Source organism: Apteryx mantelli, chromosome 28 (assembly GCF_036417845.1).
Source record: "Apteryx mantelli isolate bAptMan1 chromosome 28, bAptMan1.hap1, whole genome shotgun sequence".
Taxonomy (NCBI): Eukaryota; Metazoa; Chordata; class Aves; order Apterygiformes; family Apterygidae; genus Apteryx; species Apteryx mantelli.
The window spans coordinates 2192746-2220189 of NC_090005.1; the positions used below are offsets into that span (position 1 = coordinate 2192746).

A 27444-nucleotide genomic window follows, 5' to 3' on the forward strand; every position below is an offset into this window, starting at 1 on the left:
GTAGCGTAGCTCTCTGTATCTCTATATGGATGCCATGGGTAGTTCTGTGCGAAACGTGACCATTGTAACTTGCAAACTCCAATGACAAAGGGTTGCTTTGGATTTCCTTTTTTCCCTTTCCTACTTTTCTTTTCTATCGGAGTGTCTGGCTTTAATAAAATACTTTTTTTTTCCTCTATGGCTTTTTTTTTTTTCCCCCCCTCCCGCAGGCCTGGTCTCTCATCGTGCCCGCGCTGCCGCGCCGGTGCGGCCGGGGCCGGGGCTCTGCCCTGCTAATCCGCACGCTGCGCCGGGAACTGCGCCGGGCCCTGCGGAGCGGGTCGGCTGCGGCCTCGCACAGGGGCTGTGGCACCTGCATCCCCTCCGAGACCCCCCCCAGCTCCCAAACCCCCAGGAGGGATCGGGGGGGGGGGGTGCGCAGGCTCCGGCTCCTGCCCAGGGGCCATCGCACTAATAGAAAAGCCAGGGAAATCCTTCCCGGGATGCTGCCGAGAGTGGGAACCCCCGAGTGGCGCTGGGTGCACAGCGGGGAAACAGGGTCGGTGTGCCCAAGGCTGGGAAAACCCCAAGCAGATGGAGCAATAAGCACAGGATAACCAGTTCTCCTTGGATAACCAGTTTATTTCCAATATATAGACCAGGACTTGTGGGAGGACGATTTCCAAAGCAGGGTGTTTTTGTTGGGGGGGTCGGTTTGGATTTTTTTTTTTTTTTTTTTTTTTTGCAGTTTTGCATATACCGGATACACGTCCGACTCTTACAACACGTCAAGGGGGAAATAATACACATGCAGAAGGGTTTAAAAAGTCAACACTGGCCCAGCACTTCGTGTGGTCGCGGCTGGTCTTTCAACTGAGCAAAACTTCTTAAAAAATCCTTATAAATCCTTTGTAATATGTTACACATTTAGAGACAATATTTACAAAAAAAAAAAAAAAAAAAGGAAAAAAGAAACTTTACAGCAAATATTTGCATAACGTATGAGAACAACGCGTAACTGAGTAACAGTGACTTGTACTTCAGATCCCCTCGAGGCCTCGCTGGAGCGGCTGCGGGGCGGCCGGGCGCGGGGCCGGTGGTGGGGGCGGCCGCCCGGGTCCCTGCGCTGCCTTTAGGGTCGATGCCGCTAAACCCGGGTGAAAAGGCCTCCCGGGCGCCCGGCCGGTGGCACGGGCTCGTTTCCGCCAGCAAAGCCGGCGAGCGGGATTGCAGCGGGCGGGAGGGTCCCGCGGCCGCCGCGCTCCACGGCTGCACGTCTCCCCCTTTGCTGCAGCGACTTGCGGGGGAAGGAAGAGCGCCAGGAGGTGGGACAGGTTGTGAACGAGGCGTTAGAGACGCGAGCGGAGACGTTTCTAGCTGGAAAGGGCTGGGGGGGGGGGGCTGCGTGGGGCAGCGGGAGGCGGCGTGGCCTCCCCGAACGGGGCGAGGTGGGGGGTGCCGCAGGCTGAGCCTTGCGGACGCTCGACTTGCCCCGCCGGCAGCCGGGAAAGGGCCCCGCGCTGCTCGCGGCACCCGCTCGCCCTGCAGACAGCCGGGCTGCAGCGCCCTGGTGCCACCCGCGCTCAGCCCGAAGGTGCCCGGGTGCAGCGGGGCGGGTAAGCGCTTGGGCAGCGCAGCGCCCGGGAGCCCCGGTGCAGGGCACGGGGAGGGAGCCTTGGCCGCGGCGCCCGGGAAGCGCCCGCGCTCCGCACTGCCGCTGCCGGCCCCGCGCAGGGGACAGTGCCCGGGGGCTCGAGTGGCCCCCCCGTGGCCCCGCTCCATCCTGCCGCCCGGCTCAGCCGCAGACCCCCAGCAGCCTGGCAGAGCTGTGGGGCTGGGGGGGATCCCGGCACTTCCCAGGATGCGGCACCGCTCGACCGTGGCATGGGGCCGCAGCGGGGAGGTGACGCTGCGCATGGCACCCGCGTGTCCCCCACGGCGAGCGGGACGAGGTGGCTTCATCCCTCCGCATCCTCCTGCCCCGACGGTGCAGCTCGGAGAGCGCCGGGACGGCGCCGCGCTGGGGGCTGCCGAGATGCGTAGCGAGGGGGGGGGGGGGACTGTTAAATAAAAGCAGCTTGTCCGGAGCACAATTAAATACATGAACACGCGAGTCCTTAAATTAAACGCCGTCCCCACCGCCGGGAGCCGGAGGGGAGGCAGTGGTGGGGGGGGGGGGGGCGGTCAGAGGGGCTGCTGGAAGCGCAGGGAGGCGCCGGGGCCTGCAGCGGGCGCCCGGGGGCCAGGGCTGCCCGGGGGGCTCGCGGCGCCCGGCAGCTCGAGCGGTGCCACCGCCGCCGCCGCCACAGGCCGGGCTTTGGTGGACTCCAGGCTGCTGAGCCCCGAGTCCTTGTCGGCCCGGTGCTGCCCCGGCGGCGCCGGCTCCGCGCCCTGGCCCCGCTGCTCCTTCCACTCGTTGAAGTTGAGGTCCTTGAGGGCGCCGGGCACCACCACGGTGTGCCGGCGCCAGCTGCTCTTCTTGCGGCGGGTCTCGGGCGAGGGGGCCCGGCGCAGGCGGCCGCCGGCGTCGTCGGCCGCGGCGCGGAGCCGCAGGCGCAGCTGCTCCCGCAGCGAGGGCCGGGCTTCGCCCTCGGGCCGGGGCCGCGCCAGCTTCCTGCGCGCCAGCGTGTCGCATTGCATGAGGCGGTGGGAGCTGAAGGAGGGACGTCCCGGCCCCGGCGTGTCCTCGGCGCCCGCCGCCCCCCGCTCCGCCGGCCGCGACGGGCTCTCCGTGTCCGTCTCCACGTGGCTGAACTCACTGCGCTCGTCGTCCGCCTCCTCGCCCCGGCTCTCGGCCACCGACTGCACCTCGGAGCACAGGCTGCGGTCCATGGTGGACAGCGTGGAGTAGCCCGACACGATGGAGCGAGCGTCCGGCGCCGGCTCGGCCGCGGCGCCCCCGGGCTCTGGGCAGCTCTCCCGCTCCGGCGCTGCCGGGCTGGATGCCGCGGGCTCGGCTCCGGTGTCGCCGGCTGCCGCACTCCGCTCGCCCTCCTGCTCCCGGCTCTTAGCGTCCCTGTGCTCCGAGTCGTCGTCCGTGCTGCTCCCGAAGCACTCGGCCTCCCGCCGCTTCTTCCTCTTGCGGTTGACGGCCGAGATGAAGGGGATGGCGAGCAGCTCCTGGGGCTGCGGCTCCCTCCGCGACGGCCACGGGCCCTGGCGAGACAGCGGCGCCGCGGCTCAGTGCCGGGGCCCCCGGAGCTCCCGGCGCCCGTGCCGCACCCCATCCCGTTCCGGCATGCAGGAACTCCCCCGGATGCGCACCGCTCCCGGGACCCCTCTTACCTTCATCTTTGCGGAGCCGCTGTGGGTCGAGTCTGGAAAGCAGAGCAGAGAGGGAGGGCGTCAGCGCGGCCCCGGCGGGCTCGGGCGCGCGGTGGGGACGGGGCACGGCGGGCAGAGCCGGGGGGTGGAGGTGGGGGGGGAACGACGCTGCCACCGCACCGCCCTAGGGAAGGGGACGTGCCGGCGGCTCATCCAGGCAGGGATGCCGGAGCCGAGCAGGTTTGCGCGCCCGGAGACGGCGGCTGTGGGAGGGGGGGAGGCTGCGATGGTGCAATGGGGAGCAGCGTCCCCCGGCACCAGCGTCGCCCACGGGGGTCCAGGGCCGGGGCAGGGGCAGAGCCGGGGGGCAGCCGGCGGGGCCGGGGCCTCCCATGGGCTCGCCGGCGGGTTAGGGCACGAAGGACGAGGCCAACGCGGCGGACATCCCCTCCCGCCCCGCGCGCCCCGGCCGGGAAGGGGGTTAGCAGCTGCTGACGGCGAGAGAGCGGGAGGCAGGAGGCGGGTGCTGAGCCCTCCCCGGGGTGTCAGGACCCCCCCCCCACACACCCCCTCTGGGGCATCGGTCCCGGAGCACCCGGCACCGGTTCCCGCCGGGAGATGCCACCACCAGCCCGAGCATCGCTGGAGGCACCGGGCAAAGACGCGGGAGAACCAGCGTCGAAGGATTCGGGGCTCCCTGGGGGCCCGGCAGCGGCTCCCCGTGCGGGGGGAGCACCAGGGACCACAGCGGGCAGGACAGGCCCCGTCCCCCCCCCTCCCATCCCCTCCTGCTCCCGCTCTCTCGTGGTCGCCCGGAGGAATTAGTGCGTGAGCAATGCACCCAGGCAGCAAGACTGTACCCGCTCTAGCTCTCGAGGAGGTCCGCTGGAGGAGGAAGAGGAGGAGGAGGAAGAGGACAGCACAGAGAAGTTCAAGGAAAGAACATAAGAAATCAGTCGAACGTCAGAGCGTCCCGTGTGCGGGCTGGCGGCGTGAGCCGGCGCGGGGCAGGGGGCTGCCGCGGCCCGTGGGGGCGGCGCGGGGCCCCCGGGGACCTGGCTGCGTTTGCCGAGGGACGGAAAGGAGGGATGAGCGCCAGAGAGGAGCCACGACGGGAGAAGGGCAGCGAGCAGCGACGCCGACACCCCAGCGGGGATGTCCGCACTTCCCGGCAAGGAGGGCGCAGGGATGCCCCGCTCCGGCACGTGCCGCGGCTGGGGGTGGGGGGATCAGGCGGGAGCGCGGGGGGAGCCAGCGGCTGCCGCAGCCGGAGCGGCACCGGGAGGTGGCTGGACCGCAGCGGGGACGTGGCCCGGACACGGCTCCTCACCTGGGGCGTCTCCGGGCGCCGCGGTCCTGCCGATGTTGGGCAGCAGGTACTCGATGTTGGGCACGGACGGAGCCTCCTTCTCATCCACGGGGGTCTGCGAGGGGACGGGACGCAGCGGTCAGGATGGGACGGCTCCGCGCCCCGGCTCGGGGCTGCGGGGGCCGTGCGGAGCCCCAGGGATGCTCTGCCCCTGCAGGAGACCCGCCAGGGAGGGACGGGAGCCCCCAGGTCGCCGGACCCCGCTGGGACTCACCTTCTCGCCCTTGTCCTCCTTGTCGCTGAAGAACCAGTCCGACTGCGGGAAGGAGACGGCAGAGAGGTCAGAGCCCGGCCAGGGGCTGCGGGAGCATCTTCCCCCCTTCCCGCACGCCTTGCACATCGCAGCCCCCAGTGATGGGGACCTGCCACCCCCCCCCCCCCGGCACTCACGTGCTGGATGAGGGTCTCCACGATTTTGTAGCGGTCGGGCATGTGCGTCACCATGTCGGTCATGTTGTCCTCGGAGGTCCGCACCAGCGTGGGGCCGAACACCAGCGCCAGGTTGCGGGGCTCCATCTGCAAGCGGCCCTGGGGTCACTGCCCGCTGCTGCCACCACCGCCACCCCCCCCCCCCGGCATATCCCAACCTCCCGCCCCTCGGCTTTCGGGGCTCCAGCAGGCGCCGGCTCCCTCCCCGCCGCACCGCGAGCCGCGGCTCAGCCCCGGGCTGGGGGCAGTGCAGGGCACAACCGGAGGAGGGCCCAGGAGTCCGGGCCCCGGACACCCCCTGCCTCCCGCAGCCCCCACTGCTCCCCGGCACAGGCGATGCCGCGGCGGTGCACGGAGCCGCGGGTACCACGGTGGGCAGGCGGACGGTACCTTGTTCTTCTCCGAGTGGTCCGCGATGGTCTTCAGGTGGCCCACCAGGAACTTGAGCGTCTCGTAGTAGTGACCTGGCAGGTCCCGGATCTGCGGGGAGACGCCGGGTCACCCCCTCCGCTCCTCTCCAAACCCCTCGCCTTTCCCACCCGGCGCCAGCCCCCTTCCAGGGCTGGGGACAGCGCTGCCGGTGCAGGACCGACGCCGCGGCGGGCAGGGAAGGCTCCCGGGAGCTGTGCCCCCCCCCCCCGGCCAGGCAGTCCCCAGCCCCTTTGCCCCCCCCCCATGGGAAAGGCCCTGCCCCATCTGCCTACCAGCTTCCGCAAGGTCCTCATCCTCTCGCTGGCGTCCTCTATCCGGTTGGCCTCGATGAAGTCGTTGTACTTATCTGAAAGCGGGATGCAAGGCGCTCAGCCCCGCTGCCGGCCACCCCGGACGCGCCGGCCGGAGACGCTGGGGTCCCACCGGGATGGGGCAGGGCAGGGACCCGGCGGCAGCGCTCACGCAAGCGGGGGGGCCGCGGCCGACTCACCGTCAGTGAAGAGGGGCTCGGGGAGCTTTCGGAAGAAGGATTTCAGCAGGCTGCTAATGACGTTCAGATCCTGCCACCGCTGCGGGGGGGGGGGAAGAGGATGCTCAGAGGGACCAGCCCGGGGCAAGCCCAGCCCGAGCCTCGCTGGGAGGCGGCAGATGCCCGCGGGAGAAAGTCCCCGGCACCGGCACCGAGGCGGACGCCGGTAACACCGCTGCGGCCGTGAGAACGGCAGGACAGACGTCCCCACCCCGACGTCCGGCAGGGAAAAACGCTTTGCCGCCGGAGTGCATCAGGAGGGGACGGGGGATGGAAAAGCCGCACGGTGCCCCTCCATCAGCAGGTGACACCACCACGGGGAGATGCAAGGGGACAAATGTGTCCCCACGCTGCCACCCACGCTGCCCTCGCCGCCCGCCAGGCGGCCCTGCTGCTCCAGGAAAGGCCACCGCGGTGGAGCCGGGAGCGGGATGGAGCTGGGAGCGGGATGGAGGTGGGAGCAGGATGGAGCCACACGGAGCCGGGTGCCGGCCCCAAGAGCATCCCGGGGGGACAGGGACCCGCCAGCCCGGCCGGACCCTCACCTCGTCCTGCAGGTTGATCTCAGTGGCGCCCTTGTTGAGCTGCTCCTGGAGGCTGGACACCACGGCGTTGTTCCCGGGCACCCGGTAGATGCCCATGTACTCCAGGCCTCTGTCCTCCACCACCTTGCAGCAGGCTTCGACGATCAGGGGGACGTTCTGTGGGGACACGCAGGGCCTGATGGACGTGCCGGATGGGGACACGCCACCGGGGCGTCCCAGGCCAGCCCAGCGCGGCCCCTGCCCTCTCGCCCGGGAGGCTCTACCTTGTTGTCCGGGGCGGGCTGGCAGTCCTCCAGCCTCACGCCGAAGGCTCGGGGGGCAGATTTCTTGTTCTTCTTCATGATGTTGATGCCCCAAGGGGCTTTTTGGGAGCCGCTCTCATCTGGAAGGAGACACGGCGGGGCCGTTTGCTGAAGAGCCAGGGTGGGCAAACGGCGGGAGCGTCCCCCCCCCCCGTCCTCTCGGAGACCCACGTCGATCGCGACCCACGTCGAGCTACCCGCGGCGCCGCCAGCCCCCCGGGGTCGCACCTACCTTTCGTGACGGCCGCGTCCTGCCTCGGGGACCGGGGCGCGCTGGTTCCCGTCGGCTTCAGGAACTCGGCTCTGATCCCCAGCCCGCGAGAGCCCTTGGGCGACGAGTCGGGCTTTGCACCGGAGGGGCTGCGGGGAGAGTGGGGGGGTCAGGGGGGTCCCGGGACTGTGTCCGGCGCCGCGCTCGCCTTGCAGGGCTGCCCCACGGCCCCCTGTGCCCCGCTGCACCCCGCACCCGGGGCAAGGAGGGTTTAAGCCACCCCTAGGGAGCTCCGGACTGGTTTAACCCTGTGCTCGGAGCCAGTTTGGCCCTTTTTCGCCCCGAGCAATGCCCGGGGCAGCCAGCACCTCCGCACACTGCCCCATCGAGGGACGCACCGGTGTCACTGCATCGCTTTAAAATCAAGGTGAATAAACCAGTCCCGGGGCCTTTCCCGGGCTCTCGGAGCAGGCAGTGCCGGGCTGGGCCACCAAGAACCCCGCGAGGCCCTGGCAGCGCCAAAATCCCGGCAGAGCCTGGGCTCCGCCGCTCCCGCCAGCAGCCCCGGCGAGGCCGGATGCCGGGACGGTGCACGGCCCCGCTCCCAGCCCCGCTCCCCGCGCCGGCCCCGGCTCCGTACCTCACTTTCCGGTAGTCGTTTAACTTCTTGCTGATAAGCGCTTGGCTGGCAAAACCGGGGTCCTGGGGAGGCAGAGAGAAGAGGGGAAGGGGGAGCTTGAGCGGCACGTTCCCCGGAGGCGCCGAGCAAGTCCACGCTCTCCCGGAGCACGGCAGCCTCCGGTGCTCCTTGCTGGGGGGGGTCTCACTCCGAGGCGTGCTGAGCCCCCCAGCCGGGGCCGCACCGGGAACGGCATTCCCAAAGAGCCGGTGCCACCGGCGCTCACCACCCTGGTGTGAAGGTCTCCTGCGGCGCCGGCGCGGGAAGGTCAGCGCTGGCCGCAGCGGCTGGCCAGGCCCGCGGACCGCGAGCATCCCTGCACGGCGCACGCGCCTCCGTCCGCCCTCGCCGGAGCCACCGCCAAGGTGACGCAACGTCCAAAAGAACAACTTCTCCGAGGGGTGCCGGTGGCTATCCCGGCCGGCACCCCAGTCCGACAGCACCGCGCGCTCCGGGCCCCGGGGGCCCCATTGCCGCGCCAGGCAATGAACACTGCAGCTCCGCTCCGCTCCTCCAGCGAGGACGCACGCGGCGAGAACCAGAGACCGCTCCGAGCTCGGTGCACCCACCGGGGACGGCCGAGCCTGCCGCGACCCGGGCACAAACACCACGACCAAACCAAGCCCTGCCCGGCTAACGGGCGCCGGGGGACAAGACGGCACGTGGCCGGCTCAGCTCCGGCGCATCCAGCCCCGCGCATCCCCCTCGGATGGGGGTCACCTCGGGGGAGCGGCTCTGCCCCACTCAGACCCTGCAGCCCGCGGCTGCCAGCGAGGGTCGATCCCTGTTCCCACACCGCCAGGCACGCATCCATGGTGCCCCGCGGGCGCTCCTCATCCCTTGCACCACCCGATGCCGCCGGAAGCTCCTGCACGGAGCCCGCCAGCCCTTCCGGCCAAGCCTGCCGCAGGGGACCGGGAGAGCCGCGAACCCTCCGCCGGGCGGCCGCCTCCTGCCCTCGGCGCATCCCTGCCCCCGGCGCATCCCCGCCCCGCGCCCGAGACGGAGCCGACGGAGCCGCTCTCTTCTTGGACGCCGGCGAGGCGGCGAGGCTCCGGCGCCGCGGGATGCTGAGCCCCCGTGCACCCCCGGGAGCACGGCCGGGCACGCGCGGCACGGCACGGTGCGGCGCGACGGTCCCGAGCCGCTCGGCGGCCCTGCGCCGGCCGCAGCCTGGGAAAGCAGCGCAAGGCAAACGGCTGGAGAGAGCCAAGGCGGTTAGTGCCGGGAGAGCCAGAGGCAGCCGGGAGCCCCATGTGGCTCTCACCTCGCCCTCGGCCTTGCTGTTCTCCCTGATGACTTTGATCCAGGCCAGCATGTCTTCCCGATCCTCTGCCTGAAAGAGATATTCACAGAAGTCAGCGGTCGTCAGCCGGAAGACGTGCTTCCTCTTGGTCTCGCTGTAGGAAATGTCCACCAGGCACGCTCGGATGCTGATCGGCTGCTCCTCCTCACCTGGGGGTGGTGGGGCGCAGGTCACCGCCTCCCGCCTGTCCTTGCACAGGTAAAGCGAGTGGGTGCGCAGAACGGCGAAGACGCGCTTCCACTGCCGGATGCCTCCGCCAACTTTCTGCAGGGAGAACGGAGCGGGGGGGGGAAGGCTGTGAGAGGCGCCGGAGGCCGGGGCAGGTCCGCGTGGCTCCGCTCGGCGTCGCCGTCTCCCTGCCTGCGTCGTGGCCGGGGCTCCGCTGTCCGGGGCGGGCGAGCTGCCGCCGGGCGCCGTGGCTGGGTGCGCAGCGGGTACGTACCTTCCCCTTTTTGGTGAGGATCTGCTTGTAGTGGAGCCAGCCCTCTTTCCGCACGTCGCTGAACGTGACGTCCGAGAGGTCGGACGTTGAGTGCCTTTTGGAGCGGGTGTCTTCGGACGTACCGAGGCTGTCCAGAGACTGCAAAGGGCGAGAAGGCAGCGCTGGGTCCTGGGTGCTGCCAGTGGCCGTGCTTGGCCCAACGCCACCCGCTCCGGCTGCATCCCCATCCCTGCACGGCGCTGCCCGGCACCAGGGCGCATCAGGGACCCATCACCATCACGGCGGGACGGAGCCACGTGGCTCACGACCAGGTAAAACTGCCCCAGCGAGTGGAGCGACTCCCCGGAGTTGCAACCCAGAGTCTGCAGGGCCGGACGATGCAGCTCATCCGCGGTGGGACGCGGCCGGAGGGAGCCCAAAGGGACCCCCAAGCGCTGCCGGCACCACGCGCTCACCCCATCGGTGAAGAAGCTCCTCAGCATCCGGAGGCTGGGGACCCGGCTCGGCATCCTCCTGCAAGGCAAGCGGCCTCCCGTGAGCGCGGCCCAACTCGGAGGGACGGGGGAGGCGAGGGACGGCACCGGGACAGATGGTGCCGGGACCGGGGCCGGCCCTACCTTAGGATCTTCCCCTCGTCCCGAAATGTGTTCAGACCGTCGTCGCATGACTTGGAGCGCTCGGTCGTTATGGCCAGGAGGTAGGAAGAGCGGCGGCCGGCCTTGATGCTGCCTGCGACGGGAAGGGACAAACCGGTCGGCACAGGCGGGACTCCGAGGAGACGCACGGCCCGGGCTCGGGAAGAGATGCCGGCAGGAGCCGGAGCGGGGTGCCAAGCACCCGCTCTTATCTCGGGAGGCGAAGGGGGTCGAGCTCGAGGGCCGGGCCCAGGGCGCCTGGCTCCGGCTCCCGACCGCGCTGCCGCTTTGCTGTGTGGTTTCGAGGGCGCTGGAGAGCGTCCAGCGAAAAGCAAAGGGGACGATAAGGGAGGCCAAAACCGGCAGCGCCGCAAGGCAGCGCCGGGTCGTTTGGTCCAGAGGAGAGCAGCCGGCAAGGGGAGGCGATAACGGCCCGGTCCCCCTGCGGCTCGCGACGGAGGACCCGGAGAGCGGCCGCTGGCCCCGCGCCGGCACTTACTGCAGTCCTGGGAGTAGTGCCGGCTCAGGGCGAAGGCGAAGGTGGGCGAGGAGGGGCTGGTGCTGATGGCGGGCGCCGAGTTCATGGCGCTGGAGACCACGGAGGAGGCGGGCACGTGCTTGGCCTTCAGGTCGATGCTGGGGCTGGTGGGCTCGTCTGCAAGGGGCAGGCGAGAAGGGACTCAGGCTGCAGCAGGGGCAGGACGGGCTGGGAAAGCCCGCGCCAAGAGCCCCCTGCCCAGGCCCTTCTTGCGGGCGCCGGGTTTCCGCGTCCCTGTGCGCACCGGGAAGGGCCGGGGACGCCATCCCAAAGCAAGGAGCCAGCTCTCCTAGCAGGAGACGTGACCTCCATCCCTCGCGGTCCCCGCAGGAGACCCGTCCCCATCGCATCCCCGTCGGGCCCCGTGCACGGGGTCCCCTCTGCCCCTCCGGGAACGGGGACCAGCAGGATGTGGCACTGCAGGGGACACCGGCATTCCCGCTGGATACCCAGAGGCAGCCGGCCGGGAAGGTCCCCAGCGGGACGGGGAGCCGGTCTGCGCTGCCGGCTGGGCGAGACCTTGCCGAGCAGCCGTGCCGAGCCACGGCCAGGGGGAAGGAGCCTGGCGCTGGCACGTCCCCTGCCCCGTGGCACGCGTGTCCCCACGGGCAGCGGGTGCAGGACAAGAGCGAACTGGCTGCGGAAGGATGCTCCGACTCCGTGCAACCTGCCCTGCAGCCCCGCAGTCCGGCGGCGAATCCGGCGTGGAGCCACCCCGACTCACCGATGAACGGGATGGATGCCAGGGAGTCCTCCGGGGCCGCCAAGGGGGCCACGCGCCGGCTGGGCCGCTCGGCCGCCGGCCTCTCCCCTTTGCCGCCGGCCGGCGGGTGGCAAACGTCCGTCTCCTTTGCGTCGTCGGGGAAGACGAAGTTCATCTGCCGCAGCGGAGGCGGCATCTTGCGCCCCGTGGGCGGCTTCTGCCGGAGCACCACCTCCTCCCGGCGCTCCTCGGCCGGCGGCTCCGGCGCCCGGGCGCCGCTCTCCGCCTTCGCCGGCCCGTGGTCCGCGGACGCCTCGGCGGGCAGGGGGCCGGGGCGCGCGGGGGCCGCCCCGTCCGGGCAGGGCGCGGGCTTGGGCCCCGGCCGCTGCGACACGCTGAAGGTGGGGAGGCCGCCGAAACGGGGGTCGCGGAAGGAGAGCGCGTGGAGCAGCCCGGTGCGGCGCTGGAACGAGGGGCTGTAGCTCCTGTAGCCGATGTAGCCGGCGTCGTCGGCGCTCGGCAGGTTGGGCTGCGACGGGTGTTTCTGCACGGCCGCGGGGGCCGGCTCGCGGGACGAGGACGAGGAGGAGGAGGAGGAAGGCGCGTAGCTTTGCTGGCCGGGATGCCCTCCGGCCGCCGGCGCCGGCGCGGCACGGCAGAGCTTCTCCGGCGGCCAGGCGGAGCGCGGGGAGAGCGGGGCGCCGGGCTCCGGAGCCTCCGCGGAGCGCCCGTAGCCTCCCAGGTGGTTTTCGGAGCGGGCCCGGTACGCCCAGCCCTGGCGGGGGGGCTGCAGCAGGGTGTCGTGCGAGGCGCTGTGGGGCCAGCCGCGGGGTGCCGGCGCCGGCGCCGGGCCGCCCAGGCGGTCGTGGGAGACGCTGCGGGAGCGGGGCGGCATGGCGTGCCGGCGCTCCTCCGAGGCGCTCCGCCGCGCTTCCCGGCTGCAAAACCAGCGGCACAGAGCTTGCTGGCACTCCTGCCGGCTGGGCGCCGCCCGGCCGCCCTCGGGGCCGCCGCACCGAGTCCGATGCTCCGGCAGGTGCTTGCCCGGGGGCAGGACGCCGTAGCGGTCGGGCAGGGAGGATGCCGAGGAGCCGGGGCAGGTGCTGCCGGCGGCGCGGGAGCCGGAGCCGGGTCGGCCGCGGGGCACGGCCCCGGGCGGCAGCTCGTCGGCACGGGGCGCGGGGATGCCGTGGCCGCTGCCCGCTTCCCGGGCAGCCGAGGCTGCGTGCGGCGGGGACGAGGGCGGCCGGTAGGTCCGTGCGTCCGTCGGCTGTCCGTGGGGGGGCTCGGCGAGCATCGCCTCCCGTGGCGCGGCCCGCGCCTGGAAGGGGTACGTCTTGCGCGGGTAGCAGACGGGAGGCGGCTCGGGGATGCTCTGGGCCCCTCCGGAGTACGGCTCGTTGCCCTTCAGGTAGGCATCCTGCGAATAGGCCTGCGGAGCACACGGAAGGGGGGGGGTCACAGGGGCACAGGGACCGCGGCTGCGCGCCGTCCCCGCTCGCGATCGTCCCCGTCCCAGCCTGCCGGGAAGGGCCGGCTGCAGCCCCGCTTTCCCACGCATCCACCACCACTGGGCATCGGGAGCCGGGGCTGCAGGGGTGGAGGAACGACAGGAATGCGGCCACGGGGGCGGCCGCCGGCAGCGGCACCGCCACCGGAGAGCCCTGGGATGGCCGGAGCTGTGCAGAGTCCCAGGAAACTCGCTGCAGGGGTGGCTGCTTTCCGAGCGCGCTGGCTAAAGCAGCTCCTTGTCCCCCTTCCCAACGCAGCCTGCTCTCCCATCCCGCACTGTGCTTGGCCACGGAGGCGCTGGGGTCCGGCCCTGCTGCCTCCTCCGGTACCTCGATTTCTGCCTCCGCTGCTCCTCCGGGATGCTCCCGGGGCTGCCCAACCCCTGGCACAACGGGACCCCATCCCCAAGGGGCACCCGGCCACCCCCATGGCAGCGTGGCCGGCAGGCGCAGGGCTCGCCGCCCGCATCCCGGCTGGCTCCGGCAGCCCCTCTTCCGGCTCCCAGGCCGGCCCAGCCCCACGGTTCCTCCCTCCCTCGCTTTTTCCCGCTGAGCCGTTTGGGGCTTTGCCGGGCGTTGCGAGGCGGGCGGGGGCTGCGGAGCCGGCTGCGTGCCGCAGGAATGCCGGCACACCCCGCGCCAGCCCAGGAAACCCACACCAGGGAATCCGAGCCCTGGAAACAAAACCAGTCCCTGGCATCTGGCAGCGCCGGCCCGGCCCGGGCTCCTCCATGCACCTCCCCGGCCGGGGCCGGGGCTGGAGCCGCCTCGTGAACTGCAAAGGGAGCAGGAATTCCTCTCCCCTGGTTGCAGCTCCGAAACCTGCTGGAGCCAGGGACAGGCGGGATCGCACGGCCCGAGGCGGCGGCGCTGGCCCAGACCAGAGCCCCGAGCGACGCGGTCCGGTGCCACCAGGGCCAGGCACCGCCTGGCACCAGGTTCAACGTGCCGGGATGCCGGCAGCACCGAAACAGAGCGGGGGGTCTCCGGGCTGGAGGAAGCGATGCCGGGGAGAACGGGCTCGGTGCGGAGCGGGGCTGGGGCGGCTCCTCTGCGTGGGACTCACCAGCTGGAGGATGTCTTCGTCTCTGGGCATGATGGAGAGCTCCAGCACATCGTCACTGCGGAGAGAGGGGCGACGGGCTCAGGGCGGCCGGCGATGGGCTCGTCCCGCCGGAGCTGGGTGCTGGGTCCCGCGGGGGCAGGCGGAGCAGCGCTGGCGCCTGCCTCCCGCCCGGGGCCCCACCGCCGCCGTCCTCGCCCCGGAGCCGCAGCACGTCTCCGCCTGCCCCCGCGCCCCTGCCGCAGCGGCGTTACCTGTTCTGGATGAGGGCGATGACCTGCGAGTAGGTTTTCCCGATGATGCTCTCCCCGTTCACCTTGACCAGCCGGTCTCCTGCGGGGCGGGGGAAGGAGGTGACGGCCCCGCACACCGCGAACCGCTGCCACCAGGTGCCCCCGGGGCGGGCGGCCGCGGGCCCTCGCGGGGAGCAGCGGGGACGGCAGGAGCAGCCTCATCCCGGGATTCCCAGCCCCGGCCCCCGCCGCTCCGGGCAGCATGGAGAGAAGCAGGGGAAAAAGGAGCGAACGAAAGACGAGGAGGAAGAAAAGCAAGAAAAGCCCTGGTAGACGAGGCAGGGCATCGCGTGCATCCCGTGAGCAACCTTTAACCGGCTCCGGCTCCCTCCCAGCAATGTGGGAGCGTTGAGTTAAATAGGCAAGAAAAAGGTGGTGCAAGGATGGTTTTTTTTTTTTTTCCCCACAACCCCCCCCCAAATTCTGCCTCCCCGGGTTCGGCAGCAGGGCCCGAGCCGGACGGGGCGCGCGGGGGTCCCGGCTCACCTGTGCGCAGGCCGGCCTGGTGCGCCGGCCCGTCTTCCCGCACGTTTTTCACGAAGATGGTGTCCATGGGCTCCAGGCGGCTCCGGGGGGGACCTGCTCCGGGAGGGCAGAGCGCGTCAGCGAGCGACCGGCCGGGCGAGACCGTCCTCGCACACACGCTGCGTGCACACGTGCGCCACGGTTTTGCACACGCTGCCCCTCGCTCCACCCTCCTCTCCCTCCCTGAGCCCAAATGCTGCAGCCCGTTTTGCACTCAGGGTGCAAAACGCCGCCAGGCTGCAGCCAGGCCCCGCGGCGCGGGGAGCACGGCCCCGGCGCGCTCGTCAGCCCGGGCACGCTGCTATCCGTTCTGATGGCATCGCATTCGCTCGAGCCACCGGCAGCCTCCAGGAGGAGCGCCGTCCCTGTCCCCGTCCCACCGTGCACGGGGTCGTTGCGCCGCGGCAGCCCCTCCGGCTTTGGGAAAGGCCCCCTCCGGTGCAAGGTGCCCCCCGCTCTCCCAAGGGCTTTGGGGGCACCGCGCTGAGCCACTTCATCCCAGCCTATATTTAGGGCTGCGCTATCCATGCCGCGGCCACTAACCGCTGGAGAGACGGTTAAGGGCGTCCCCATGCCAGAAACGCCCGCTCCTGCCCCAGCCCCTCAATATCCGCTGCTCCCCGGAGCTGGGGGAACCCGTGCTGCAATTTCGCCCGCGCAGCCGGGCTCCCGCGCACCCGGCGCAGTACTTACCCGCTCGGTTGCCGTTCTCCTCCTCCTGCCGAGAGAAAAGAGAAGCTCGTGTCAGGCTGGGCCGGGGCAGACGCGCCGGAGGGGTCCCGGCGGCACAGGGCCGACGCCGGCCGGGTTTATTCGCCTGCGTGGTGGAGGGAGCCGGGACGGCTCGGCCAAGCCCGCTGGACCCCTCCGCGAGCCCGGCGCCTCCCGCTCCCCACCGCTGCCGCCGGGCCGTGCGGCCAGGGTAAAATTAACTTCTGACACCGGATCCCGCCGGGCTGTAAGCGGAGCCCGGGCGGCTGGCGGGGAGCAAGGGGGCAGGCGGGGAGCGGGGTGCCGCGTGCTGCCGGCGGCACAGGGCAGCGCCGGGGGCCGGGGCTGTGGAGAGCAACCGATTTGGGGGAAGAGCAGAGGAAAGGAGGCAAACCAGGCTGGGGCAGCAGGAGCTCACCCCCGTGCTGGGTCACCGAGCCTCTCGGAGGAGCCCCCGGGCCGGTCCCCGGGGACGGCTGCACAAGGACGCGGAGCAGGGGACACTCTGCCCTTGGGGACGGGAACGTCCAGGGCCGCCGTGCAAGTGCCAAGCTCCCCGTGGGGATGCCCACGCCGGCCAGAGCAGGGCGACGGGTGCCGGCACCCGAGCGGGACTGTACCACGAGGGGCGAGCTGCGCCCCGGGCTGCTCGGCCCCGCGAGCGGGGAAGGACGCACCGGCCTTCTCCGAGAAGGAAAAGGGGCATCCCAAGGGCAGCGACGGATCCCGCACTGCCCAGGGGAGGGCACAGCCTAGCCCGGTGGCTTTGCAGCCAGCTGGTGGCTTTGCCTCCGAGCTGGTGCAGGGCAGCGGAAAATCGCAGCCCCCGTGTCCCCAGGTGCCGTGGTGGAGGCGCCAGGAAGGGACAGATCTCTGTGCTGGGGGGGTCCGAGGGGTGCTCCTGAGCCTGGCGAGGAGGGGGCTGGACGGCATCTCTGCAACATGCCTGTTGCACGGAGGGGAGGAAGAGTCACGTCCTGCAGCCCCGGCACGTGCCACACCACTGCATGACCTCGCTCGTGCACCGCGCAGGAGGAGCGCAGGGCCACAGAGGGTCCCTCAAGGCACAGACGTCCCCCGTCCTGCGCCCCTCCTCGCCCTGCAGCATCCCAGAGCCCGGCCCGGCCCGGCGAAGCAACCCGGCTCCCCGGAAAAGGTGCTGATGTCACCAGCGGCGTTGCCGAAACGCCGCACGAGGAATGCAGAGCGCCCGTCTCCCTCCCTGCTGAGTCAACTCCACCGAAACTCAGCCCCCAGACCTGGCCGCCCGCCGGCACCGCCGCCCCGGCCTGCCCGTGCGCCCGCTGCCAGCCCGCGGGTGCCGAGCCAGCGGCGCCGCGCCGCACCGCGCCCCGCGAACGCCTCCCGGGCGTCTCCGCATCGGCGCACCGTGGGCGCCGGGAGCTATTCGGGACTCCTTTCCTAAAGCGTCTCCTCCTGGAGGCTTTGACCTGGCTCCTTGCTGCACCGGTGATGCACTGCCTGCCCGGATTTCTCCGCACGCTCCCGGCCCGGTGGGGCTCAGCACCACGGGGCAGGATCAGCCCTTCTGCCTTGGCAGCTCCCATGAAGATGCCTCCAAGTCGGAAATGTCTCCGGCAACAGAAGCAAGAGGGTCGGCACGGAGCGGGCTTGGGCAGGTCCCGCGATGGCTCCTGACAAATGTCCCCTTTGCAGGGCCACGTTTCCGCAGAGGGGACAGATCCATGTTTCCAGCGCGGGAAGGCGATATTCCAGGAAGAGGAAGCAAAAGCAGGAGCGTGGGAAAAGCAAGGTCCCGAATGAGGCGCTAAGCGGGGACTCCCAAGACCTGGCTTTGGTAGCGATTCCCGGCGTGACCTGGGGCGAGTCATTCCTCCCCACCCTGTGATTCACTTCCCGCAGCATTTCCCTGTCTGCCAGGGCGGAGAGCAGCCAGCGCCGATCCCACGGGGCACGGAGAAGCGCTCGAGCCTGCTGGAGCGAGAGCCGCGCCACGGAGCAACGGGGACGCGGCCCCTGGCCGGAGCGCTGGCTCTTCCCCCTCGGAGATGACGAAGCCGCAGGCAGTACTGGCGAGGCGCGAGCTGGCTCTGCCCGTGCCGCCCCATCCTGCCCGGCCAGCGGTTCCCAGCCCGAGCGTTAATCGGAGGGAAGAGCCGTCAGCAAACACGGCGGGGAGGAGGGCGGCTGGATGGGCGCCTGCTCCGGGTCGCCGGGCACAGACGAGCGCAAGGTGGCCGCGGCCGGTTCACTTCGGCTTCGGTGCCGTGCTCCAAGGCTCTTCCTCTGCGCTGGCATCTGCAGCAGTCGCCGGAGGCTGAGTCGGGGGTCTCAGGCCCCCTCGGATGCCGAGGGGTGGCCAGCCGTGGGTGCCGATGCACGTGCACAGCTTGCAAAGCTTCCCGGGGGTGAAGCGCTCCCTGTTCTGCCCGTTCTCTGCAGTGCCTTTTCCTGGCATTTGCGCCCGTTGCCGAGGAATATCAAGACGCCTCTTGCCCTCAGCATCGGGGCTGCTGATCGGAGCCGAGGGGTCACTTCTCTCCCTGCAGCCTGCAAACAGCCGCTTCTCCGGAGGGAAAGGCTCTGGGATGTCTCCGGAGATGGCGCCGACTCCTCTTCCTCGGCTCGGAGCACGTCTCCAAGCAGCTCCTCGGGGAGCAGCCGGCTCCCCCCGTCTCGGGGCCACCCGGGCTGGAGGGCAATGCTCGGCCCTCGGGGGTCCCCGGCGGACCAGCGCGAGGGGCTGCGGCTCCCGGCGTCGCTGCGCCGCGCTCCGGTCTGCGGCCCCCCCCCGGATGCCCGACCACCCTCCCCCAGATGGAGAGCGGCCAGGTCTCCCCCCCCCGTACGAAAGGGTCTCGGATCAGCAGCCGCAGAGCCCCGGACGCGGAGCGGGGTCCCCGGCGGCGCGGCCCCCGGCCCTACCTTGGCGGAGGAGTGCACCGCCGACTCCGGCGGGTAGACGATGAAGTGGCGGAGGGTGAAGCCGAAGCCCCCCTGCGAGCTCTTCCGCAGCGCCACCGTTTTCGGGCCCACCCAGGGGAAGGGCCCCTCGGGGGGCGCGTTGTCGTTCGGCGAGGCCCCATCTCTCCGGCCCGGCGTCGGCTGCGGGGAACAAGGAGCGACGTGTCATTTAAGTGATTTCCAGACTTCCGCTCTGCTGCAGCGATTTGCGCCCGTAACCCGCCCCGAGAGCATCCCCGGAGCATCCCTCACCCAGCACTTCTGCAGCGACGTTTTGGGAGAAGGAGCACTGGGAAGAAACTGGGAAAAACGAGCTGCAGCCAGCGCTCGGCCAGTACAGCAGTGCCGAGCGCTCTTGGCATTACCATCCGCAGGGATGAGGTGGCCACTTGCCCCCCCTCGCCTGCAGGCTCCCGGGACTCACAAGCCCATGGGATGGTGCCAACGGAGGCTGGAGCGAGGGAAGGGCTGGGAGACGGGGCCGGACCTGGCGCCCTGTGCAGGAAGGGGGGATTTTGAACCAGATCCAGGAGCAAGCGAGGAGGAGAGCCTGGGGGGGCGGCGCGGCCAGAGGAGCTGGGGCAGCGCAGACAAAAGGTCCCCTTCCAGTTACACGCCACGGTAATAACCGGGAGCAACCGCAGGCAAGCCGGAAAGAGGCCTCTCGGGACGCAGTTGGCTGGAAGGTGCAGAAACGCTTTCCAGAGAAAGGGCAGGGACCTGGCATCATATTGGGCCCTGGCACTGGACACTTCCTGGAGCGGATCCCACTGCTCAGCGCCCCGGGGCTGAGCTGCCTCTTATTCCTCCTCCTCCTCCTCCTTGCTCCCTTCCTGCAGGAACCCGGCCTCTCCCTCCGGCCCCGCCGGCTGGCACAGCCGAGCCTCCGGCATGCCATCCTGGAGTCACTCCGGAGCCGGGAGGCAGTGGCACGGGAAAGCCCCGCAGATGGGGTTCCAGCCAGCCGGAGCAAGCGGGGAATACTGGATGAGGCTGCGCCTGCGAGACAACCCCCGCGGCCCCCGCGCCGTGCCGCCGCCAGATAAAGCCGAGACAAGTCTCCCGGCCGTACCCCCGGGCACCTGCGAAACGAGCATCGGCAGACGGGCCCCAGAGGGCCCCCGCTCCGCAGCGCGGCCCCCGGCGCGTCGCCGCGCGGTGCAGACGGCCGGCCCCGGGGAGACGAAGGGGCAGGAGCGCGCTGGGGGGCCCGCGCGCACCCCCCGCCTCGCGCGCGAGGGAGCTGAGCCAAAGGCACGAGGTCCCGCTCGAGGTCTGCAAGGGATTCACACACCTGGGCTTTGATAAACCAGACAGCACCGGGCATCCGAAAGCGCCGCGTGGCCCCGGAGTGAGCCCCTTCCCTCCCCACCGCCCCCATCGGCACCGGGGGCAAAGGGGAGCCGCCAGGTCTCGCACATCTGGCTGCGCCCCAACATCTGCCCGCAGCCAGCCCCGCGGCGGGGCAGAAGCCCCAAGTTTGCAGGGCGCTGGCAGGGGGTCACCGCTCTCCGCGCATCCCCCCCCGCTGGGGCGCACAGCTGGCGGCACAGCTGGCGGCACAGCCGGGCCGTGAACCGCCGCGGCAGGCGCTTCCCAGCGGCGGAAGGGACCGGCAGGGCCCCGGCACCGTCCCTGCTCAGTTAAAACTGGAGAAAACAGCACTCAGAGAGGGGGTAATTACCGGCAGGGCACAGCGGGCTGGGCTTGCCCGCGGCAGAGGCTCGGCGACTGCCAGCCCCGCGGGGATGGAGGGACCCAGGGACGCAGGGTCCTTTCCAAGTGCCTTTTCCTTCCCCGCTCACGGCTTTGCTAATGCTCGCGGCGCCCCGGCCTGAACGGCAGCTGGATGCAGCCCGTCCTCGGGCCGAGGGTGTTAAAATTCAGCTGCCGTCTCCCCTGGGCCGTGGGCGCCAGGGAGGGCAGCAAGGGAAGGTGAAGCGATGAATGAGGGCGAGAGGAGGCAAAAACCAGGGGAGAGACGGGGCGGGGGGAGAGGAGAGGAGAGGAGGGACGCACAAAGGGCCGGGGCACAAAAAGCCTTTGTCTCTCCCCGTGCCGAGCGGGTCTTTCTGCTGCCGACGGGTAAACGCGAGCGCCCTGCAGCAGGGTCCGGCTGCAGCCCCCCGCCACCGGCACATCCCACACGGGCCGCCTCCGCCGGGGCCGGCTGCGGGAGCAGGGAAGCGCCGGGCCCAGCACCACGGTCCCAAGCACCAAGCCGCTCGTGCAGGCATCGCCCGGCCCGGCGCCCACAGGCACGCTGCCTCTCCCAGCCCCGTGGGAGCAAACCCACCATCTTCTCCTGCTCCGGCACAGCCATTTTCTGGAAGCCAGATCGCAGCCCAGGAAACTCAGTCCCGGGGGAGTGATTTGCATCGGGAGCCGTGGGGAAACTTGGAAGCTTTGCTTCATCCCGTGACAGCAAAGCGGCTGCGAGGGGGCAGCTTTGGGCACCCACGCGAGCTGCTGCGACGCTCCAAGCCCTCGCTTTTCAACCACGGAGGGAAGCACAAAAAGCCAGTCGATCTGCAGAGAGACCCCAGATCCCCAGTGCAGCCCCATCCTTCCTCCCCGAGCCGCTGACATCCCACCAATCCGGCTGCCTGCAGGCACCGACCCTGGTCCTGCATCCCTGGGGATGGCTGGGGACCAGCAGCGCCCGGCCGGCCCCTGAGAAGGGCAGAGCAGCGACGTGGACCCCGACACCGCCAGGTGCAGGAGGGGTGCGGAGGGACAAGGTGGTGGCGCAAAACCACGCGGGAGCCCGCGCGCCGGCAGGGACCTGGCGCTTCACCCCGGGCCACGCGCGTCCCAGCTCGGCGCCTCTCCCCATCTGCGCTCCCCGTTGTCTGGGCCGCCGGCGCGCTGGATTATTTTTAAGCTGACAGCTGAATGTGCCCTGCTGATTTTAACCAGCACCGACAAGCCTCGGAGAGGGCGGCGACGGCAGAGACACCAGCCCCGCTCTCCACGGCGGCCCTGACCCGCGGCCCCGGTGCGATGCAGGGATGGGGACACGTCCCCACGTCACGGGCACACTGGAGCCGTGGCAGGGCCCGGGGACGCGGCCCCGACATGCCCATTACGGAGCACTTAGCGCCAGCACCACCTGCCCCGGCAGCAGCCCGGGGACCCCTGGGACCCCCATCGCCAGCCCTCTCCCCCCGCGCCGCCGGCCGATCCCATCAGCCTCCCGCTGGCTGCCAGGCGCTGGCACGACACCCGGGAGGGGACGTTACAGCAGTTTCTTCCCACCCGGCTGTCAAGACCCCGGACGGGACCTGGTAGATGCTGAGGGTGTCCGAGCGGGTCCCAGCCCACCCGGATCCCCACCCTGCAAATCCACCAGACCCACTTGTAACTCAGAGGGCAAATCTCTCCCCACAGACCCGTCCCAGACCAGGGCACAGCCCCAGCGTGGCCCTTCCTCCCTGCAAGCGGCCCCGGCCAGGCGCCTGGTGCCACGAGGGACACAGCCCTCGGAGGGGCTGCAGAAGGGCCACGGAGATACTTGCATTAAAAGCAAAACCTCCCAGGCTGCTCTGCCCAGGTGCTTTCGATGCCAGGGCCGCTAACGCCCAGCGGAGGAAGGGCTCGCTCGGAAACATGCTCCCATCCCTTAGGGAATCAGTGCCGTAACCCTGGCGCCAAGGACGAACACTGCGCCGGGACGCCGGGTGCTGTTGCAGGGCTGCCCCGGCTGCGGCCACGGGGCGAGCACACCCCCACGCCGCCTTGCTCGCTCGGACCCGCTTAACAGCCCCCCTTTGGGATTTTTAGCCTCAGCAGCCCTTATCACGCGGTGTCGTTTTTCCTCCGCTTCCCAGCTCCCCTTTGTCCTCTCGGCCCCGTTCGCAGCCCGACGCAGAAAGTCGCCTGCTGCAAAGACCCAGAAGAGACAGTGCGAGGGGATGGATGAGCACAGCCCGTGCTGGGACGGGTCTCGCCTCGCTGCGCCTCGGTTTCCCTCCTCGCCTGCCCTGGCTCGGAGACCTTTGGGCTGGGAAGCCCCTGGCTATGGGCTTGTACAAGATCCCATGGCCCCGGCTGCAGCCTCCAGCACGGCTGGAATAAAACAGCCCCCAGCCTGGCCGCCCGCTCCCTGAAGCGGCAGGGACCGCTGGCGGCTGACACCTGATTTGTCATCTTCGCCATTTGCTGCCGGCTCCCCATCCCCTCTCCCTGTGGGAAGCCAGTTATCTCCCTGCTTTTTGGCTTTATTTTAACCACAGTCCCAAGCCTCCCAGTGCGTTCTGGCCAGCTGCGTCCCCCTCATTAACATGGTCCCCCAAAACACAGCCGCCTCTGCAGGGGCACGGCCCCCCAGGAGCAGGGGCAGCCCCATGTGCAGGGACAGAGCAGCGGGCAATTCGCTGCCCCCCTCGCTCACGAACCGCTCGAAACTTGGCAAAAGCACAGCCTAAGCAATACTGAGCCTCCCTCCACCCTGGCGTCAGCGATAGGACCCAGGAGTCCTGGCACACCAGCCTCCGGCGCTAAACCGCTCCACAATGCCGTCCCGATTTTGTTTTTAAAAGGACACGCACCGAGTCCCATCACAATAATCGTTTGTGCAAGCTGGTGCGACAGCTCGGCGCTGGGCACGCTGCCCGCCCCTGACTCACCGCTGCCGGCCGGCGCGTCCCGGGCCCGGACACCCGGAGCAGCCCGAACCCCCCGCGACGCCCCCGGCCCATGGAGGGCCCCGCGCTTCGCCGTGAGCCCCGGGAGAGACCGCGGAGCACTTTTCCCTTTCCCCCCGCCAGGGCTTCTGAGCAGCCTGTCAGCGGGCTGCCTGGTCACCGCGTACCGTGTGCGACCACCCCACGGAGGGGACAAGCCGGGGCAGGCAGCTCGCCCCCGTGGCCCCCACCAGCTCAGCAAAGGAGCGTTTTCACGGCATCCTGCAGAGCGGGGCAAAACAGCCAGGCAAAACCCACCGCCGTCCAGCCGCGGCGGGCGCGACCTCCCCAGGCGAGGAAGAGGAGGGTGCGAAGGAAGCGCGGCGGGGCCCCGCGGAGCCCCGACGGGCGCTGCGTCCCGGCCCCCCCGCAGAGCCCCCACGCGTGTCTCACCCGGCGGCGCCCGGCGCGGCTCCACGGGCGCTCGGCGGCCGCCCCGGCGTGGCACAAGCTGCTCAGCCAGATGCAGCGCGGCTCGGGCGAGCTGCAGTCCACGCCGACGGGCCGCTCGAAGCGCCAGCCCTTGCCGGCCCGCTCCACGCTCCACAGCGCCTTGCCGACCACCGACACGGCCCCGGGGGTCGGCGGCGGCCGCGGGGCACCGCGGGGACCCCGGCCCCCCTCGCCGGCGCCTTCCTCCACCATGCGGCCGCGGGAGCCGGGCGAGCTGTCAGCCGGCGGCCGGCGGAGCCGCGGGCAGAGCTCGCCGCCCGCTTCGCTCGCTTTTTCCCCCGAGTTCAGCAAAAAGCGCGCTGGGGCCGCCTGCGCCGCCGCGCATGGCCGGGACGGTGCGCGGCCCCGCTGCGCTGCGCTGCGCTGGGCTCCGCTGCGCTGCGCTGCGCCGCCGGCAGCGCTCGGCGCGCCCAGCCCATCGCCCCCCCGCCGCGCTGGGCCGGCCCCGGCCCCGGCCCCCGCCCCGGCCCCGGCCCCGCCACCCCCCGCCGGCTGGAGTTTCACTTCGCCGATACTTTCCCTTTTTTTTTTTTTTTTTTTTAAAAACGCTCCCCCCCGCCTTTTCCTCCATCGCCCCAGGCAGCATCCGACCGTCCCTGCTTCCTCCTGTCCCTCCCTACCGGCCTCTTCCTTCCTTCCTTCCTTCCTCCGCCGGCTTTCCGGAGGGCAGCGCTTCCCCGGGCGTGGGAGATGCCCGGGGAAGGGCAGCAGGCAGGGAGGGCCGGTGCTCGGAGCCGGGGGTCGGGGAGCCGGGGTGCCCCCTCCGCCTCCCATGCGCAGACAGCACCCCTTCCTCGGTTAGGAAGCGGGGAGAGGAGCCACTGCCAGACCCTCCGTAACAGGAACCCAGTCGGAGAGAAACAGGGGCTCTGAGAGCCCCCTCCATTCCCTCTCCTCCCCCAGGTGCCTCCCTCCAAGCCGGATGGCAGCTCCGGTGTCTGGCAAAGGCCACGCAGCGGAGACGTATCCCAGCCCGTGGGGACAGACACAGCCCCGCGGGGACGGACGCAGCCCCGCGGGGACGGACGCAGCCTCCCAACCCCACCCTTCAGTGGCTGCTGCAAAGGGAGGTTTCCCCAAGGACGTTTGCACCAGGAGCCTTCGCATCCCTCCGCTGCCCCCAGGCCCCCACCGGGCTGTTGCTCATCAGCCAGCGGGGCTGGGTGTGAACCGCCAGCCCCTGGGGAACCCTGGGCATCGCTCCCCGGCCCTCCCCGCCGGCATTCCCATTTGCCACCAGCCGCCTCCGGGCCATCCCTGTTTCGCTGCACTTCTTTTAGCTGTGGTTCCCGCAGGGATGGCGGAGCAGCCCCACACCGGACACATCCACGCGGCTGCACGGGGCGAGCCGGTACGTCGCGGCGAGAGCAGCCACCCCACGGGCGAGGGGTCCACGGCCTCTGCTCGAGCCAAAACCTGGGGGAAATTTGTGCTGCCACCAGCGGGGAGGTGCCAGAGCATTTGGGCTGTTCCCGAGCCTGTGGAAAACGAGACCCTCCCAAAATCCCAGCGCTGCGATCTCACGTTTTTGGGCGCGCGGGGCCAGGAAAGCAAGTGGGGGGACCCCGGCGGCACCGCGGCTGCAGGGCTGGGGGCTCTTTGTTCTCCCACCAGGCAATGAGTCACGGCCGGCGCAAGACTCCAGACTTTACGGACCTGTGATTTAATCCTGGCTCCCTAATCTCGAAGCTCGGCCAGCCAGGCAAGGCTGGCAGGCGGCACTCGCTGCTCCCCATGAGTATATTACTCTTCTCCCAAGCCAGCCCCGCTTGCCCCTTCCCATCCCCAGCCCTGGGAGAGCCACTTGCCACGGCAGCGGTGGCAATGCCGGAAAGACAAGGGAAGCACCGCACCGGCGGGTGACCCCGCGCCCCGGGAGCCGGCCCGCGCGCAGCCAGCATCCACCGCCGCAGCGATGCTCGGCTGGGGCGCGACCGGCAGCGAGCCCGGCCGAGCCGCCCTGCCGGCGTCCCGAAATGCGGCAGCGGCTGCGGGCAGGCGTGACTCCTGCTCCGGGGATCGGGGAGCTGCTCCTGGCAGGAGGGAGGGGGACGAGAGATGCGCAGCCCACAACAACGCCAGCCTCCCTGGCGAGGCAGGAGAGCCGGCGCACAGCGGCAGCGGGGCCGCGAGGAGGAGGAGGAAGAGTGGTGCTGAAGGCCAGGGAGTCATTCCAGGAGCCCCCGGGCAGGGGATTTGGAGCTTGGCCTCCCCGCAGGCTGGCAGAGGGGCCCGAAATGGGGCAGACGGGCCCGGCCGGGGTGCCGAGCGCCTCTCGCCGGGCGGCCGCTCTCCCAGCGCCGTGCCGAGGCCCCGCACCAGGAGGTCCCGCACGGCATTCCTGCCATTCTGGAGGCCGAGGAGAGGCATGTGCGGCTGCTCTGGGGAAATGCCAGGCATTGCTGGGATTGCAGCCCTCATCCAGGGGCCGGGGGGCTCAGCTCTCCGCGGCCACAGCCCCCTCGCCTCTACCCCCCCACCCCGCCACGATCAAAGCGGGGCCAGCCGGCCCGCGAGGCACCCGCTGCTCCCCGCCGCCCTCCGCGCTTCCCACGGCCGCCAGCTGGGCTGACACCAGCCGGATGACGGGAGACGGCCGATGGGGTCCCAAGCACACGCCGAACCCGAGCGAGGGGACGGCGCCCTGGCTGCAGCTCAGCACGGACCCCCCTGCACGCCAGCGCTGCGGCCCCGGAGGCGCCGGGGCATCGCTGCGGCATTCGGCACATCCCCAGCGTCTGCCCTTGCCAAGGGGCCACGGCCCTGCCCCGAAACAGCCCCAGCGCCTGCCCCGAGCCCCGTCTGGGGGGGGGCCGGTTGGACTGGCTCGGTGGCAGCCGTGTCCCCAGGGACCCGTCTGAACGCCCCCAGCGCGCCCCATCCCGCTGCCTCCGCTCCAGCAGGCCCGGGAGGAAAAAATGGGAAGAGGAAACGTGGGAGACAAATCTCTGCCGTTTCCTTCCTCCCCTGCCCGCCCCGCGCCGGGGCCACGCGGACGTCAGGCCGGTGCGTGCACCGGGGGTCTCCCGTGGGAGCTGCCCCGCCGGGGCCACCCCACGCCCGGCCCCCAGCGCGCCCGGGGACAGGCGGCTTGCGCAGCCGCCCCGGCATGTCCCGACAGGCAGAGCCGCCGAGCCGGAGCAGCGAGACAGGTCGGGGCACAGCTGTCGGTGCCAAGCAGCGGCCGCGGCGGGGGCTTCGGTTTCCACCCGCCCGCTAAAACCATGCAAAAAAGGAAAAAGCGGCTTGCAACTCCGGCTGGCTTCCAGCTGGGGGGCAAGCGGGGGGGGGGGGGTTTCCCCCCGGTCCCCCCAGCCTCCGTGCTCTCCCCATATTTGCAAATTAAAAATAGAGTCCCAAAGAGGGGCCGCTCCCCCTACCCCGTGCGTGGCGGCAGCTGGAGGCAGCCCGGCTGCCCTGGGGCCGGCGCAGAGTGAGGGTCGGATCCTGCCGCCTCCGCTCACGTGGAGCAAACGGGCAGGAACTGAACAGGCAAACGCGGCCCGATTCGTGGCGCAGGGCCGACGCTGGGGAAGGGGTCCCTCGCCCCGCGGGGGCAGGATTTGGAGCGTTTTGAACGAACGAGGGTGCGGGGCAAGGGCCCCGGCGGTGCTCCCGCAGCCCAAGCCGGGGAAGGGCAGGCGGCGTTCGCCGGGGCAGATCCCACCCCAGGAATGCGAGCGCGCCTGGACGCCTTCCAGGCCGCTTGTGTTTTTGCACAGGAGTGTCCTAAATATACAGCCAAACAGGAGCAAGGGGGAACGGCACGGGCTCCCGGCATGCACCGCCGGCGGCCCACGATGCCACGCACGCAGGCGCACGCCGTGCACGCCGCGGGCCGCCTGCAGAGCCCTCTGCCAGCTCTGCCTCCCACCGGCTCCTCCGCGTGAGCCC

At 70.7% G+C, this 27444-nt stretch overlaps 1 protein-coding gene across 1 annotated transcript in view; it reads right to left on the minus strand.

The window, feature by feature from the left end:
- Positions 1 to 2163: 2163 nt before the first annotated feature.
- The window catches only part of ARHGAP23 (Rho GTPase activating protein 23), a 32718-nt gene continuing 7437 nt past the window's right edge, over positions 2164 to 27444 (minus strand). The window contains exons 2-24 of the mRNA XM_067311786.1: positions 18374 to 18553; positions 15449 to 15476; positions 14717 to 14809; positions 14192 to 14270; positions 13941 to 13995; positions 11385 to 12795; positions 10622 to 10777; positions 10105 to 10216; positions 9943 to 10000; positions 9488 to 9625; positions 9007 to 9309; positions 7701 to 7762; positions 7082 to 7209; positions 6811 to 6929; positions 6548 to 6703; positions 5964 to 6042; positions 5746 to 5819; positions 5432 to 5521; positions 5003 to 5128; positions 4827 to 4868; positions 4574 to 4667; positions 3265 to 3296; positions 2164 to 3135 (exon numbers count right to left, since the gene is read on the minus strand). Of these exons, the coding sequence (XP_067167887.1) occupies positions 2164 to 3135; positions 3265 to 3296; positions 4574 to 4667; positions 4827 to 4868; positions 5003 to 5128; positions 5432 to 5521; positions 5746 to 5819; positions 5964 to 6042; positions 6548 to 6703; positions 6811 to 6929; positions 7082 to 7209; positions 7701 to 7762; positions 9007 to 9309; positions 9488 to 9625; positions 9943 to 10000; positions 10105 to 10216; positions 10622 to 10777; positions 11385 to 12795; positions 13941 to 13995; positions 14192 to 14270; positions 14717 to 14809; positions 15449 to 15476; positions 18374 to 18553 (4587 nt within the window). The remainder of the gene's footprint in view (positions 3136 to 3264; positions 3297 to 4573; positions 4668 to 4826; positions 4869 to 5002; positions 5129 to 5431; positions 5522 to 5745; positions 5820 to 5963; positions 6043 to 6547; positions 6704 to 6810; positions 6930 to 7081; positions 7210 to 7700; positions 7763 to 9006; positions 9310 to 9487; positions 9626 to 9942; positions 10001 to 10104; positions 10217 to 10621; positions 10778 to 11384; positions 12796 to 13940; positions 13996 to 14191; positions 14271 to 14716; positions 14810 to 15448; positions 15477 to 18373; positions 18554 to 27444) is intronic.